A 17,064-nucleotide genomic window follows, 5' to 3' on the forward strand; every position below is an offset into this window, starting at 1 on the left:
TTAATGATTTGACATAAGCAGCTACTGCTACTTTAAAATTTAGATCATGAATCAACTCTGAAATTGTTTGCTCCACTTTAATAGTAATATTATATTCACTTTGGAATACACTTCAGTATTTATTCCTTTAATGCCAATGAAGATCTGTTTTCAAAATGCCCTTTACAAACACAAGTGAAAAGGATTTTCCACCACGATCAAGAATAGAAACTGTATTCTTTCTTCTCCTACATACTTTATGGTTTTTGTTCATCTTAACATAAAATATGTATGGAAACTGAAAAGCATAGCCACATAAGGAGTTATTTATGAACAAGTGTATTACCATGTGTTAATATTCAAGAATGAGAGTTATGGAATTATTCAAGAATAACCTGTGCACTTCAAATTCAGTCTTCATTTTCATTTAAACAACCTTACAAGCTCTGAGTTAACATACAGGGGTAATATCAGATAAGGTACATAGGTTAAGCTAAAAACTGTGATACACAATATCTGTTTCCGAACTGTACTGTTTTTGTTTTCCACAATGAGTCTATCTGAGTAAAAATTTACATTTTGAATGTGATAATAGGAACTAACAGTATTTCCAGCCCATGGACTTGAGTTGTGTTAGGATGTCTCTTACCTGTAGTTTTATGAAGTATATGCTGTATACTGTATATGGCAGTATAAGTGATAAACATTGATCTCTAGTAACTGAATACCCTGCTCTTTTAGAGTGTAACTTGTTAGGTATGAGAGGCTCAAACTTAGAAAACAACAGAAAGAGAAACAATAAAAAGACTGCATATTAACAGACTTTGTACCCTAATGCAAAGCTGCTTGATTGAGCAGTGCAGTGTCAACCATGTCTTCCTTCTAATGCTAAAAAGTAATGCACATAGACAGAGTGACAATCAGAGTACAGCCTCCCATCAGCTGTAATTAATCTTTCAGTTAACAGAGACTAGAAAAGCTTCTCATCAGTCCCTTCTGAAGTCGGAGGCACCCTGTTTTTTGATGTTTGCATTCTGAGTAAAATTGTCCCCACCAGTTCTAACAAATTGAAACACCAGGCTAATTATGGCAGCTAATGAAGTGTGTGGAATGGTCACAGCTTGTCGTGAAACTGTTCCTTCAGCTCAGATTAGAGTTTCATCAATCACTTTTTTAAACTGATCCAGAATTGCTTCTGCCCAGTGCTTGGCATTTTTAATGCTGTTTCTGTAATTGGTTTTTTCCCCAAAGCTTAGGCTATTTTTTGAAATATTACATTCTCAGGACAGGACTTACAAACTCCAGTTTATAAAAAAAACATTTCATTATTGCCTCTATCAGCTGATCAAGTGCTAGAAAGCTAATAAAAGAGGCAGAAATATAAAACTTGATATATCGCTTTTAATCCAGCTAAAGGTAGCAATAAAGCATATACAGATATATGTATATGAATTATTATTACAGTGGGCTGGATGTATACTGCAATCTCATGAGACATGGTTTGTGGGATGGATGGTTCAAATCCCTCTGAAGGACCTAAATGAAATGAATGAGTTGGTCTTAGCTTATTTCCTAGTGGATTGTGGTCCTCCATATATCACTCAAAGAGTTTGTCATGATTTGTAGTTTTTGCAGATGCCCAAGCCTTTGGCAGCAGAAAGACCAAAATGTGTTGCTATTTAAAGTATTTCAGCACATCAGGTCAAACCCAAAGAGCTCAAAGAAGTATGGGAAACTTTACAGTATAACTGATGTTGCTACTACACTGTCAATGAATAAATTAGCATATGAAACATTGCAAAAATTCCTATTTCATTTATAAGTTAAAATAGTATTCAGCTATACATTGAAAGTTCTGCATAGACATTAAAGGCATAGATGTTAAAGAAATTATAATGCTAAATTCTTTCCTCAGCATATACAATAGAATGTAGAATTTGGTTTGGAAGTTATACAGATGAAAAATGATATAAACCTTTGCATACATACTACCATAGAGTATGTTTGCACCACTTGTCCCATTTACTATATATAATATGTATTTATATCAGAACCAAGACAGCATGATCTTAGTTCAAGTGTGCTGAGCAATCTATTTATTAAATTTGTGCTAATAACTATAATCCATTTAATTTTTCTGAACACTGTTGAAACTGAAATAATGTTTGTCTATATATATATATATATATCAAATGTTGCTCTCCCTGAAATTTCTTAGTCATGTGATATTTGACAGAACTAGCTTCATGTCAATGCCAAAACAAATCTGTGGCATGAGTGAATAATCCTTGATGCTGATGCTTTTCCTTGAACTGTATCAATGAACCAGTAGATTTACAAAGGAGAGTAAGCACCACTGAAAATGTTTTAAAAGACACACAAAAATATGCTATTATATATAAATAAAAGATGGGGAAGAAAAGGCAATAGATATTAGCCTAGGAGCTATTGATTAGTGAGAGCATTTGTGAACACAGGGTAGGAGATGATTAGTTTTCCTGGTGTTAGCAGATCTCCAGAGTAGAGTGAGAAAGTCTTCTTTCTCCTGTTCTGTCATTTCAGTTTCTTCTGAAGGTAGCTTATATTCACAAATCAGGAAACTCGGAGTGTGCCACAGGAAAGTAATTTATTGGGAGAATAAAGAACGGTTATTTTGCTGTAAGCCACTTTGACTGACCATATCCACTTTTGGAATGAGAATGCAAGGAAGGGGGAGCAGGAGACCTTCATCACCATGAGGAACCCTCTTTGGCACCTTTACTGTTCTTTCTGACATGCCACAAATTTTGTTCAAGTTCCTTTAAATATCATCCAGAAAAAGTACACCCTGCATGGAACATGACAGTGGACACATCCTTCTTATAGCTCTGAACTTCATCAGACCTCCAACAGGTCTGAAGACATCACCTCTCTGAGCATTCTGGCAAAGGGCTCTGGCAGCAGTCTGTGCAAGGAAGCGTATGCTTGGAACTAGACCCATAAAGTCTTGTGCACTCTTATCTATGAAGTACTGGTACATACTTCATTACTTATCTCTATTATGCCATAATATACTTCTATTAGCTTTCAAAGAAAAAAAAAAAGAGAGAGAAAAGTAGCACAGTATTAAGCACATCCTTTCCCAGATACAGAGAGAGCTTTTGATGGAGTTAAATGATGCTCTGTGAAAAGAGTCATTGAGAAAGTAAGCTGAGAAGGCAGTTTTTGTTGTAGAGTGAATTTAGTTTTTATAGAACTCGTTTGGCACCAAAATAAGAATCTACTCTCATCTTGAATAGAGATAGTTGTTTTCAAGTTACTTCTTTTGTTAAAGCTAAAAGTTATTTTCATAAACGATCATACACAAATTCCATAAGAAAGCAATATGATATATAAAATTGCACTCTTAGGTGTCTATAGAGCTCACCAATCATTAATTTTCCATGTTGTACAGAGTATCTAATAAGTAACTTTATTTTACAGTACATTTTAAATATACTTATTTTTTTCCTTAAAAACAGAGTGGGTGAAATCTGTTAAACTGTTTTTCCTTAAAAGACTAACATAAAAATGATTCAGCAAAAGTAGTATTGCAGCTGGGAAACACAATTATACTAAACTTTACATAACTTTCAAAAATGCTTTTCATGTTTCTAACTTATCATCTAGTGGGATCCTTCTTGCTATTGCCAATTCTTATAAATTGGAGTTGAAGGCGACTAGTATAGCAGACTCTCAGATGATACTAGTGTAAACTCAGTTTCTAATAGGTATTGTGGTGTGACGATCATATACACCAATGTGTTAAAAAAAAAACAACCTTATTCCGATAACAGTATTATATTTAGTGAAACTATGAAGATCAGATGCATTGTGTTTATGAACCAGTCTTCTCCTTTTTCTATAAAGAGTGGGCTGAGCTCTTCACTCCGCTTTAGTAACCCTTTTCTCTGTGTAAAAGTGCTGTTTTTTTCATTTGAAGTGAAGACAAAATGCTTGTAAGAATTATGTGAAAAAAATTTTGCTGTGCCTGTCCCTTCTCACTCTTTTTAAAGATTTTACCTATACTTATGTAATTTGTCCTAAATCACTAAGAAATGGAATTTTTTCCAAATATACTTCCCAGAAATTGAAGTAATTATTCATTACATTATTCATTTACATATTCAAGTAAATATCGTTGAGCTAAGAGGATACCAACCCTTTTTTATATTTAGAGAAACTGGCAAACTAAGAACTGAATATAAATGTAATCAGATGAACAAATGAGGAGACTTTCTCAAGAAGGAAACGTAATTTAAGTAACAATTTGTGGTCTAGTGACAGTCTGTCCTTCTGTGTTACTATAGAGAAATGTTGCTTTAAATCCTTGCTTTTCTACTGCAGTATTCTAAATCTAAATCTAATCTACTGCAGTATTTTAAATCTACTGCAGTATTCTAAATCTAAATCTAATCTACTGCAGTATTTCTAAATCTCAATTTAGAAAGGTTTTCAGGCATTTCAGATGCTTGCTGTGCAGAGTGAGGTATAAGAAAACATACTGCACACTTGGCTGGACTGTTGTACCATATAAAAACACTGATCCTACACATGATATAATAAAAAGTTAAGCTTAATCTTATTGTTCAGTTGCTACTTATGAAGGTGCTAAGGTACTAAAGGTACTCCTACTAAGGTGGGAGACTCATTTCTCTTAAAAATTTGCATCACGATGTGAATTTGAGTTTGAAAACCTTGAAAATATCTGATAATAGAGATGTTCAGAAATATCTAAGGCATGTTGATATTGCAATAAAAAACTATATCTATTAATATGCTAGAAGTTACTCTCTCTACAACACAAGATTTCCTAGAAATCTAAGGAAATTTTAAAATCTAAGGTTTCTCTCTCTTTTTTTTTTTTCTTCAAATTAGTTGTAAACTTTTAAAAACAGATATTTTTTCCTTACAACTAAAGTAAAATATTATATATATATGTATATGTATATATAGTGATGAGGATTTAGATTCAGAATTTTATCTCCTTAATTCCTAGTGGCATGATTTTGGCAAATTAGAGGTAGTTGCAACTTGATCTTGGCAGGTTAAACATCTTCTGGATATAGTCCAGCAGGTTAAAAGTGGTTCTGAGTTCATCTTGGCAGTCAGCGCTTGGCACTGGCTTAATTTTCTACTGGAATCAAAATGTTATGGTTGAACAGATTAGACAATGAAAGGGGCAGCTTATAAATGGCGTAAGTCAAGATACTTATCCCTAAGTGCATTATTTTCTAGTGCATGTCCTCTTGCTATCAGAATGTGTGTGATGGACAAGATGAGTTGTTTTAAAAATATGCCCACTATAATAAAAATGTATCCTTTAATTTTCATCAGATGCTTTTAAAACTCTGTACATTTTCTGTATTTTGGAATGTAGTTTTAGGTGTAGTTCTATCTCAGATTTAGTAACTTCATAAAAAGTTTATACATTACTCATCACTGTGTTTTCATACCTGATGAAATGTTATTTATGCATCTTAAATTAAGATGAACATCTACTCCCCTCTTCAAAAGCATATATAGTTTTTAAACACCCTGCAGGAAGTAGAGATTTGCATAACAATAGCAAACAAACACCTCTTGGGATTCTGAGTACTAACAACTATTTTAAGTGCACATTTGTTTTAGCCCAGTTTCAGTAAAGTTAAAGGGTATCCAAGTATGAAATAGCTTGAGGAGAAATTCACATTGCTTTCTTAATTTAATTTACTTGTAAAAAATAGAATAGGTCAAAAAAATAGAATATTGTCTATAGCAATTTTAGTTCAAATGCAGACATTAGACAGAAGAGAATTTGGGTGATGTTGTTTCATAACACTGAACAAAGTATTGCATGCACTATAATTTTGTGCAGCAAACTATACTTATAATATTGATACTGACTGAATATGTCTAAGAGTACTTGAAAAGTGTCTACATAAAGGTGATTTATTCTTTCTCAGTAATTAGCTATATACACATACATAAATTCATTATCTACATAGTAACTTGTAAAGAAGAATTTGTATATGTATATATTTAAGCATCACAGAGTTAGAACATGTCTGGGAGGAAGAACCAGGAAGTGTCTGGCTATCAGGTCATCCATAAATGGACTAAGTGAGTTTAGAGGGGACAGTTGGGAATTCCACCCTTCCTTCCCCTTAGGCAGCTGCGGTCACCACAGGGTAATAAGTAAATTTAACAAATGCATATTCAGACCACAAATCTTTATTGTTGGTTATATTGTACATGACAAAAAGGACATATACTTCTCCATTTTTTCTTTGTCTTTCATTACACAAAGCTTTTATCAAAGACAAGAAATAACTTGCCTTTGCTTGTGAGAAAGCACAGTAGGGTATGATGCATTTGTAATCCTTAATAAACATAGATATTGAAAAATACGTTGTTCATTCAGAAATATTTATACTTTTCTGTAGAATGGCTCAAACCATTGTGTTCTCAAAAGGATTGTTACTTTCTATCATGCCATAGCTAATTTGAGCTGCTATGGAAGGGTATAGTGGGATATGGTTTTCTTCCTTTGTTTGAGGTGCTTCTAACCATATATGAGCAGAAATAGGCTCTTTTCAAGGATAGAAATCCTCTCCTTTCCTACCTTGCACTGATGAGAACAAAAAGTTTTAGAGCTTGTCTTGCATTAGCCAATTATCTCTAAAGCACCAATTAATGCAGTTTAGCTGCTGAGCTAAGAAAAAAAAAAAAAAACTTCAGTGAGCAGAATGCTTCCTCCTCAGAATATTAGAGGAGGTGAGGAATAAAGTTACAATTTCCACGTTAGGCTGTCACAGAGGAGCATACACTGTTGTGCTATTTACACTGGACACATCATACAGAAAGTATGAAAAATCTATGTGATTATCAGATGTGTTTTTTTGAATTGATGAGCCAGAAAATTTCATAATTTCTGGCAAACCATGTTTGATTTTGGTTACATTATTTATAATTCCAAAAGATTAAAAGTGTAAAAGCCAGTAGAAATTGTAAAGCTCCATGAAAAATTAAGTATAATAATAATTAAATGTTTCATATATAAATTAAATAGCAATTAATATTTTCTGCCTCTGTTTGGAAGATAGGATATTAAAATGGTGTCGTTAGATTTCCTACTGTGAACATAATTTTCTGATTTGTTTTTACAACACATTATAATAATGTAAATAAAAGATTAAAACCAACAAGTAGAAAAAAACTTGTCTGATGTAAGTGTAACACAGAAGGTTATAAAGTTCCCTTTTATGATGTCTATGCAATATCATTTTATTTTAAGATCTAATGGCAAGTTGATTCAAAGGGTAAGATTTGCTCTTACAAAGTCATTAAAGCAAGTATAAAGTTGCCTTCTACTGTAGTCACCCAGTCTCTTTAAATCAGAGTTTTGTTGTTGTTGTTGTTTGCATTCACAGGAGGTAATTAGGGAAGGAGTTAGACATCACAATCAGAGCCCTCAAGCTTGTCAAGAACAATCATAAACTTCACTTGAGGAAAAACAACAACAGCAACAAAAAACAGTTTAGGAGGGAAATTGCAGAAAATTGAAGGAAACAGTTTCATAACATCTTAGGTCAGTTTGACTGCTACTGTGTTGATCTATAATATGGAGATCGTGTTTTCCAAGTTTTCATGGAAACAGTGTTGTGTGTGTGTTTTTTTGTTTGTTTGTTTTGTTTTTTTTGTTTTGTTTTTTCATTGCACTTACCCAAAAGAACACAGTGTAAAGGGTTTAGAGTAGGTTACAGTAGTAGACAGACCAAGCGGGAAGATTATGGTTCCTTTGCTTTTCCTGTCTGTACTGTGTTGACAAACTGAAGTAGGGAAGGGCATAACTTTACCCCCTTCATTACTGCAGTGGTCACTTGTCTACTATAGTGCAGAGATCTCTGATTATGCATGCTTTTCCCTGCAAGTCAATACTTATGCACTGACACAATGAGATCCAGTCCCTAAGGCATGATCCAGGCTTTTGTTATTATCTCTTTTTTGATGGGGCTAGTTGACCTAATTGGTTAACACATTAGCTTTTCAATTTCATAGCCTTAAGTCACAGAAGACCTATTCCTCATTTTTGGATATTTGTCCATGTTGGAAAGCAGAACTGGCAATCTGTGCCCACTAGCCACAACAACAACATCAAAAACAAAACAAAAAATCAACGAAAAACAGAGCTATGCCAAAAAACTATATCCTGAAGTTTGTCTAATTAGTTATTGAAGCTAGGCAAAATAAATAGGTTTTGTTGCCCATGGGGAAGAAGCCATTATTAATGTCCCAGCTCATATCTCTCAATAGGTCTTATGAGCAATGCTGCTTAAAGAGTCTTAATGTACAATAGGGAATTAAAAATTATGGTACCCCTTTCACTGACTGAAATATTGTAAACTTGTTTCACTGGGGCCGGGAATGGTGTCAATGTGCTTTGTGTGAAAAGTGCAATAGAAGCATTAGTATTTGACAGCCCTGGTTGAAATAAGTGAAATTAATGGAGCTCTTTTCATATACGACAAGGCCATGGCACCCCTTTCATGCTGCTTACAGACAGAGAAAAGTCAATACTTTTTTATTACTTGATGCTGACCTACATTCTGCACTACAAGTGCCAGGCCCACTAATTGGTTTCAGTTGTAAGAAAAGTTTGCCCCAAAGAAACACTGGAGCAGATAAATCAATCTTTTTTAGGGTAGCTTAGTGGGTTTTGAGCACTTGAAATGACATTTGTGTTGTATTGACAGAATGGGTTGTTACACTCATTTTGTCATGTCAGAAGGCCCTGTAATAGTTGGAAGTATTGTTAACCAGTATTGATAAATTTGCTAAGAATAAAAGTTAGCTGGATCAACGTTTCACTTGAGTAACAACTTGCCATTTCTAGTTTGCTTCCTTGTTATAGACCTCTGTGCCTATTAATAGGTCAAGAGGCTTACAATGACAGTTCAATTTAAAACTCTAATTTTACTATTACAAGCATTAGGATCATAGAGAATACTTAAATATTGCTACTTAGTTTTAAACAGAGAGGGCTGTAAACTATGGCTGTACAATGGCAGTGCTGCCTGATTTTCAAATTATGGAAAAAGCGAGATGGCACAGAGTGCCTGCCATAAACTAAGGACATCGCTACATTTTTTATTTATTTATTTAGTTTCAGAATTTCTCATTGCATTTTCTAAAATCTTATTATTTATCTGTAGATACTGATTTCAAGTTAGGGAAAAGTGAGTTTTGTTCCCTGTTTTTACTATTCAGTAACATGAAGATAGAACTATGATTCTAACAGCTGTGCCCACTTTTCAGTTATTCCTTCTGCTATTGATTCCTAACAGAAATTGTTTCCTAACAGAAATTACCTACAGTTTTAGGTCTCTACAGAAGCAACAGATATCCCAGCACTCAAAAAAAGTTCTGAGATCCAAACTTTGCCTGGATTGTTTTAACTTTGCATGGCACATGGCATCATGTTTGACATCATGCAATCATATCACATCTTCTATATTATTAGACTGACTCAGAAAATAAATTAGTGTTCTGAACCAATATTACAGGGATAATACTTTCCTTTAGAGAGGTTATACAACTTATCTTTGAAGCAGTTTTTCATGCTACTTTTCCTAACCTATGAAGGAAATCTGCAACCGTATGCAACAACTTTAATTTGTGTAACTAGATCTCTATTTATACAATCATAGAATCATCTAGGTTGAAAAAGACCTTCAAGATCATCTGCTCCAACTATCTGCTCCAACTATGAACCTGACCTACCAAGTCCCATCAATAAACCACGTCCCTTAGTGCTGCATCCATATGTCTTTCATCATAGAATTATAGACTTATTTAGGCTGGAAAAGACCCTTAGGATCAAGTTCAGCCATCACCTAACACTACCAACTCCACCACTAAACCATGTCCCTGAACACTACATCAGTATTTCCCTTAAATACCTCCACTGGTAGCAACTCCACCACCTGCCTAGGCAGCCTGTTCCAATCTAAGCAGCTTTTCTATGAAGAAATTCTTCCTGATACTCAATCTAAAACTCCTCTGGCACAACTTGAGGCTGTTGTTTCACATCCTATCACTTGTCACTTGAGAAAAGAGACTGACAACCTCCTCACTGCAACCTCCTTTCAGGTAGCTGTAGTGAGCAATATGGTCTCCCCTCAGCCTTCTTCTCTCCAGATTAAAAAATCCTAGTTGCCTCAGCTGCTCCTCATATATCTTGTTTTTTAGTTCCTTCACTAGCTTCATTGCTTTTCTCTGAATGTATTCCAGCAGCTCATTCTCTTTCTTGCAGCAAGGGGTGCAAAACTGAATACAATACTCAAGGTGTAGTCTTACCTGTGCAAAGTACAAGGGAACAATCATTTCCATAGTCTTACTGGCCACACTATTTCTGGTGCAGATCAGGACGCCATTGGCCTTCTTGGCCACCTGGACACACTACTGGATCAGCTGGCTGTTGGCCAGCATCCCCAGGTCATTTTCTGCCAGGCAACTTTCCAGCTACTCTTCCCTAGGCTTATACTACTGCATGGGGTTGTTATCACCCAAGTGGCATTTAGCCTTGTTGAATGCCATGTAACTGGACGTGGCCCATAGATTTAGCCTGTCCAGATCCCTCTGCAGAGCTTTCTTGTCCTCATAGCCTCCTCTTCTCCAGACTAAACAACACAAATTCCCTCAGGTGCTCCTCGTAACTCTTGTTTTCTAGTCCCTTCACAAGCTTTGTTGCTCCTCTCTGAATATGCTCAAGCAACTCAATATCCTTATAGTGTGGAGCCCAAAACTGGCCAAAATACTCAACAAAACGGATGTTTGTCATTACAGAGAAAAAACTGTACAAAATTATAAGGCAGAAACTAGAAGTTTATTGTAAGCTTTTTGTTCCAAGTTTGTCACGTGCTTATCAGCTTTGTAATTATTATGGACCCAATAGATTTGCTGTAGAAAGTTATCTGAAGTGTGTATAGAGGAGCTAAGAATAAATTATTGTAATGATACTTTCTGGCCTTAACATATGTGAGTGGATATGCTGCTGCCATTTGCCTCTTCCGACATTGGACTGAAGTATTTGACTTTCCACTTCATTACATTTCTAAGATGATGCTTCCAAACTCATTACAAAGTGAATTTTTATATTACAAAACATTGCACTCAAGACTAAACAGTGCAAGAAACATTTTTAGTGCAAATTCATCAATAGAAATATGAGGCAAATTTTAAAGGCCTTCAAGCTAATACTCATACATGCATGTATAGCTCTGCAAGCTTTGGTTGGTCTGCCCCTGTTGTTTTTGTCTGTATGTTGTCTTTGTATTTATATGTGTCCACATAATCAGATGCAAAATTTCTTTAGAATTTGCTTTAGTAATAATATTTCAAAGATACTGTATAAGCATTTGGCATGTCTCATCTATGATATCAGAGTGTGCAAATTGAGACAAATCTTTGGTGGTTTTGTCACTTTTTTGACTTCGTTCTTTGGAACTGATAAGTATACATGACAGTGAAGTAGTCAAATATATGTAAAGGGTCCATAGGTCTTGTTAAGCTCTGTCAGTTAGATTGAGTCACAATTTGATAGAATAAAAAGAGTCAAAGCTTGACAAGTTTAAAAAGGAAGTGTTGCATTAACTTGTTTTGGGAATTTAAAAGTAGGTCTCAGGTTCTGAGCATTACAGGTCTCTGATGCTGAGAATTATATGGCACAATATAAGAATGCATCATGGAAAAAAAATAATAAGACTCAGCTCCATGTTCCTATGATCTTGAGATTGAGAAACTCTATTTCACCAATATATGGGAATTCGTATTTGTAATCTGATTCATTCCAGCTACCAACAATGAGGGACTGACAAAATGAAAATAATGTTGAAGGAGCCTGGTTTTCTGCATTCACAACTTTTGTTCTTGCAGCTTCAAAAGAATTACCTATGTTACTTTGTAAATTCTATACTCTGTAGCAATCAGTTTAAACTCAAGGTGATACTGCCAGGGCTCGATATATCAGTGTACCAGAATCAAAATGCAGTGCATTGCTCAGATCACTGGAGGATCTGAACCTACATTTCATTATCAAATTTTACAGGCATGAGATTCTGACTTCCATTTTTTTTCCCTTTTTTTGCTGCTACAATGATACAATGGGATAGACTCTCTTCAGTGCTATGAGAAAGATCTTGCAAGGTGAAGTGGTATTTTCAGGTTTTAATTTCTTACACCACTCAAAACTGAATAAAATCTGTATCTTTAAATACAAAAATGACTGGGTATGTTTTCCTAAAATATATTTGTATTTTATGCACATTTTGTGCAACATTCATCTCGTATTCATTATAAACTGTAAAGCCAGCAATAATTTCATTATCCATCAGACTGTGTGATGTTTCGTAAATGTGGTCAAGCATAACTGTTGTCGTCATAATCAGAGCCAGTTGTTTAAATGCTCAGTTGTGAGTGTCTAGTGAAATAGCTTTAAATAACAAGATAAACAGTACAGCTGCCAACCCAAAGTAATCTTACACTGAGGGGGCGTGTGGCACAGAAAATTTCCTCTTTGTCATCTTGATTTGAGTTTGAAGCTGGACCTGGGCTTAGTTCCAGCTCAAAAAACTGTTCACTTCAAAGGCTCCTAAATCGTCCCAAGGAGCTAATTTTGGCAGCCAATTGTTTTTGTTTGGCCAGGCATCCTAATAGCAAAAGCCGTCTGCTCCAGCAAATGTAGACTTCTTCAATGCTCAGATTCACCATTCCTGATTTTATCCTGATGTTGGGGGTGTATACTGGTTTCCCCATCTCACCCTAAGTTCTCAACTTATTTTTATCCAAATTGTTAAACAGTACCTCACTGTCCTGCATGTAGATAAGAAACATATTTTTCTATTTTCAAAATAAAGAATAGTAGTTTCTTGTCTGAATTGTTGTTTGATCCTAAATTATAGCTGTATAATCTGTTTGCTTTCTCTCCAACTAGAGCTTCCTTTATGACTTTTTTTCCTCCATTCCAGTAACAAACATTAGCCTGGTGAATTTACTAAATTAAATGTAACTAGCTTCACTTTAGAAGGCAACTATTTACAGTTACGCTGAAGTTATAACAACACTTGTTATAATAATTATATGGATTTTTTTCCTGCATTAAGAAGGTGCTTGTGATGCCAAACACACAATAAAGATTAAAATTCTGTGCCATTCTTAAGGTATAATATAAATATATGCAAATAGGTTGTTTCTGTTGGATAAGAAAATGTGAGGTACAAGTCATTAGAGATACATTAGAAACTAAATATTCTAAAGAGTTAAGAATGGGGCAGGACTCACTTTCATACCACACAGGGAATATTTCAATTTGAATATGAATGTCTACCTTGCTATTTTAATAATTATGCAATAGAGTGTTGAAGGAATTACGCCAAACAACATTAAGGTTGAGACTTAAGAAATAATATGGTCACAGTTTGGCAATATGCAGTGTAGATGAAACTTAGGTGAGCCTGAGTTTGCATGGAGCTTACAGGAAATAATAGCTGCTTGCTTATGGAGGTTCAGCTGGACAGGGGGCTGTGAACTAGGTAAGTCTAAAGTATCCAGGAAATGATAATTCCGCTTTATGTCATCTTTCGGAAAGGAAAAAAAAAAAAAAAAAAAAGAAAGAAAAAACTTTTAATTCTGTTCTTGAGAGAGAAACAAACATTTCAAATCATGAAATGTGTTGAGAAAGTACTAATTTTAGCTTTCATCCAGTCATGGCACCAGCCATTATAAAATGACTCATTGCGTTTCCGTGAAACCCTTTCACAGAGGTCTTGCTAATCGTTCACTACATTTAAAACAATAATTTATTAGTAAATAAATAGCGAAATGAAAATAATGTTTAGAATAATTAGCTTATTTGACTCTTTTTTTTTGTCATTTGTATTTTCATTGTACTCTAAGGCACAGGTTCACTTATATTTCTCTTACTCAATTCAGATTTATAAGCATTTGCATTTAAAAAAATCAATGTAAGAACCAAGAACTTTTCCTTGGGGGAGGGGGGGGGGAAAGTGTTTGGAAATCATGTATTCTTTCTACCACAACTCCATGGTCAATTTAATGGTCAATTTGATGCCACACAATTGTGTAGTATATATCTATCTGTGTGTTAGTTGTTTTTTTTTTTTTTTTTAACCCTTTCTCATTTTATTTTTATATCTGCATTTTAAGTTTAACCAAGATAGAAAAGTTAAAATATTGTGAGAGTAACTTGCTATATTTAACTTACCTGTTTCTCACAGAGGAGAACAGAATTTCGTATACCATGAGTCAAAAAAGACTATAGAATCTGGTTTGTGGGGCAGGAAGTCTTTGCAGTGTTTATAGATAGGTACTTAGAAATACATTTGATACACATATTTGCTTGCAATTAAATCATTTGATTATTGTTTTCTTCTCAAAATTACTATGCATATATGTGCATTTCATATGTTCATTATTTTTCATAATTTACATTCTAATTTATACAATGAATTTTTTCCAGAAGATAATATTAGTGCTTTAAAGTACTATAAAAAATGAAATGTGAAGCCATGAAAGCTAAACACTTTTGTTTGTTTGTTTGTTTGTTTCTCTTTTATTTCTTTAGGACTTTCAAGCAGTGTTACCATCGATTGTTCTCTTTGAGAAGTTTGGAAAAACTTATTCCAGATGTGGACAGATAGTGTAATCATTCTGTAAACTATGCAACGTAAGACACCTGATGAGTAATCAATAAATGCTTTTCAAGAAATGCGTAGCAGTATGTTGACTGAATATACCATAAATTATTCTTTCTGTAAAGTGATGTATACTTTGTCTGAAATACTGTTAATTGATTTTGCTTGATCTTTAAGCAATACAGCTTTCCACATCAATCAAAGATTGTTCTTGTTTTGGAAAAAAAAAGTCAGTATTATCATAAGAAAATGGAATGGCTCTTAGAAATGACTTCTAAAAATTATATTTAAATATAAATCCTGTAGGATACAAGGTAAAAAAGCTCAGAAACATGATATTTATTACAGATTTGTAAGTGAAGTTAACACTGAAAAAAAAAAATCTATCTTTTGCCTTGCAAGTGTAGATATATGTTTCATTATTGTCGTTCTTTATGTTAGTATACATGCTTTTTGGATACTGAGCCATCTCTTCATATGATCAATAAACTTTGGTAGGCTATTTACATGGATAATACTATTTTAAAGCCTTTTAACTCCTCTGTGTGTGGTATAACTTCACTGCTGAAAAATTAAAATTCTAACAGCTTCATATATACCTTAGTATTTAATCAGTTTATATATATATATATATATATATATATATATTTTTTTTTTTTCCAATATCTATGTGTTTACTCTTGGTCCTGTGTCAGTCTTATACATGGGAACATGATCATGTGATGCTTAACAAAGAACACATCTGAGCACACAAAACTGATATTTGACTGCTGTGTTTGCTCGCATGCAATTCAACTCCAAAATGTTTAATATTTTCAGAGTGCATTAATTGAAAAGACTCAAAAAACTTTAGTATTTTCTGGGACCAAATCATAACCTAATTCTTCAAATTATGCGAGAGAATTTTTACACACGTTTACAGGAGTTTTCTGCTGAGTTTTCTAGTATACCATGCTTTATCCTTATATCATTTGAATGTATTTTAATCAAACATTATTAGGTCAAATAGTATTTGATTATAGTATTTGAATCAGATAATCAGATAATCAGTGTTAGGCTTTTCATTAATGAATTTTTATTTTTATTTTTTTTTCGATTCTCCTGCTCTCTCCAAATGTGCAGGAAAGTCCATGTGATGATGGTTTGTATAAACACATATATACACATTCTGAACTTGGAGTCAAAAATTTCACTTCCATGGGGTTTCAGCTCTTTTGAAATGTTTTAGGGCTATCATACACAAAAATACTTTCAGTTCCACTACAGTAAACTATGAGTGCAGACTTTGAGCTGTAGTATTGCTGCTTTCTTGAGTGTGTCATTGTCAAGCTTTGAAAAGATTATTCTTCTGCATGGAAATGAGAAATTAATTCTGGGAAGTGAGAAGCAACCACCTCAGTGGCTAAGTCTCCCCATTAGGATTTAATCTGATCAAATGTAGCTAGAGTGCTTTAGTTGTTTGTGGAAGGGATTGAACATGATACACTTGTGCAAAACTGTTGATGAATAAAGATGCCACAGTAATTTTTAGATGCGAGAGCTATCTATTTGATTGCTTCAGCTTTAAGGTAGTTCATCACTTCACGGTAATTCACTCTGTGCTGCCTCTTGAGCTCCATACCCCAATTTCCCATCAGTCCGATTAGAAATGGCGATGGCTTTATCAGATTAATCTTTCTTTCTCTTTCTTCCTTTCAGTATCTCTGACCTGAGGACAAAACAAAGCCTACCATATAGGCCAGCTCCGCAATAGTGCTCTATAGCTAAGAGCCTGCAGCACAAGTGAAGGTTAAAACTAACACTTCTAATTTACTTTAATTGTTTGACTGATAAATATCTACAGCAATCAAAAGACATTTATATATAATATACTTTTTCCTCCACTTAACAAGTTAACAAACAAACAAGCAAACAAACAAACAAACAAACAAAAAACTCTTTTTAGTTTCTAATCTACTACCTACTTCCTGGAAACCTTCTTACATACAAATAGGTCTGTTCATTTTATTAGATAAATAAGCATCCACCCTTGTGTTGCCTTGCCTCAGCTCCCCTCTACTCTCCTTTTCTCTCTTCTCCTCCTCATCAACATGTTGGACTACATTTAGAAAAGATGCTCAGAATAATATAGCGCAGGAACACCAGTAGTGTTTTGTTATGTAGAGGAATCAGACATCATAACAATTGAGATAATAATGTGCAAGTGAATACTACAATCTCTACAGCATGTAAAAATAAAAAGCAAAATTTAGCCCTGGGATAGACTAGCACTTCTATCTGGTAATCTGTTGTGGCAAGCAAGTGAAAGTGACTTGTGAAGAAAAGTTTGTTTTGATCTCTTGTTTAAATTAAAATGTTTGCATGTTACAAGCTT

At 34.2% G+C, this 17,064-nt stretch overlaps 1 protein-coding gene across 2 annotated transcripts in view; it reads left to right on the forward strand.

Moving 5' to 3' along the window:
• SPATA17 (spermatogenesis associated 17) overlaps positions 1 to 16,586 on the forward strand; it is a 97,153-nt gene extending 80,567 nt beyond the window's left edge. For both annotated transcript variants that reach the window (XM_035320847.1, XM_035320849.1), the window contains one exon: positions 14,621 to 16,586. In XM_035320847.1, coding sequence (XP_035176738.1) covers positions 14,621 to 14,701 — 81 coding nt within the window. In that variant the 3' untranslated portion in view covers positions 14,702 to 16,586. The remainder of the gene's footprint in view (positions 1 to 14,620) is intronic.
• Positions 16,587 to 17,064: the final 478 nt, after the last annotated feature.

This window comes from Oxyura jamaicensis, chromosome 3 (genome assembly GCF_011077185.1).
Source record: "Oxyura jamaicensis isolate SHBP4307 breed ruddy duck chromosome 3, BPBGC_Ojam_1.0, whole genome shotgun sequence".
NCBI lineage: Eukaryota > Metazoa > Chordata > Aves > Anseriformes > Anatidae > Oxyura > Oxyura jamaicensis.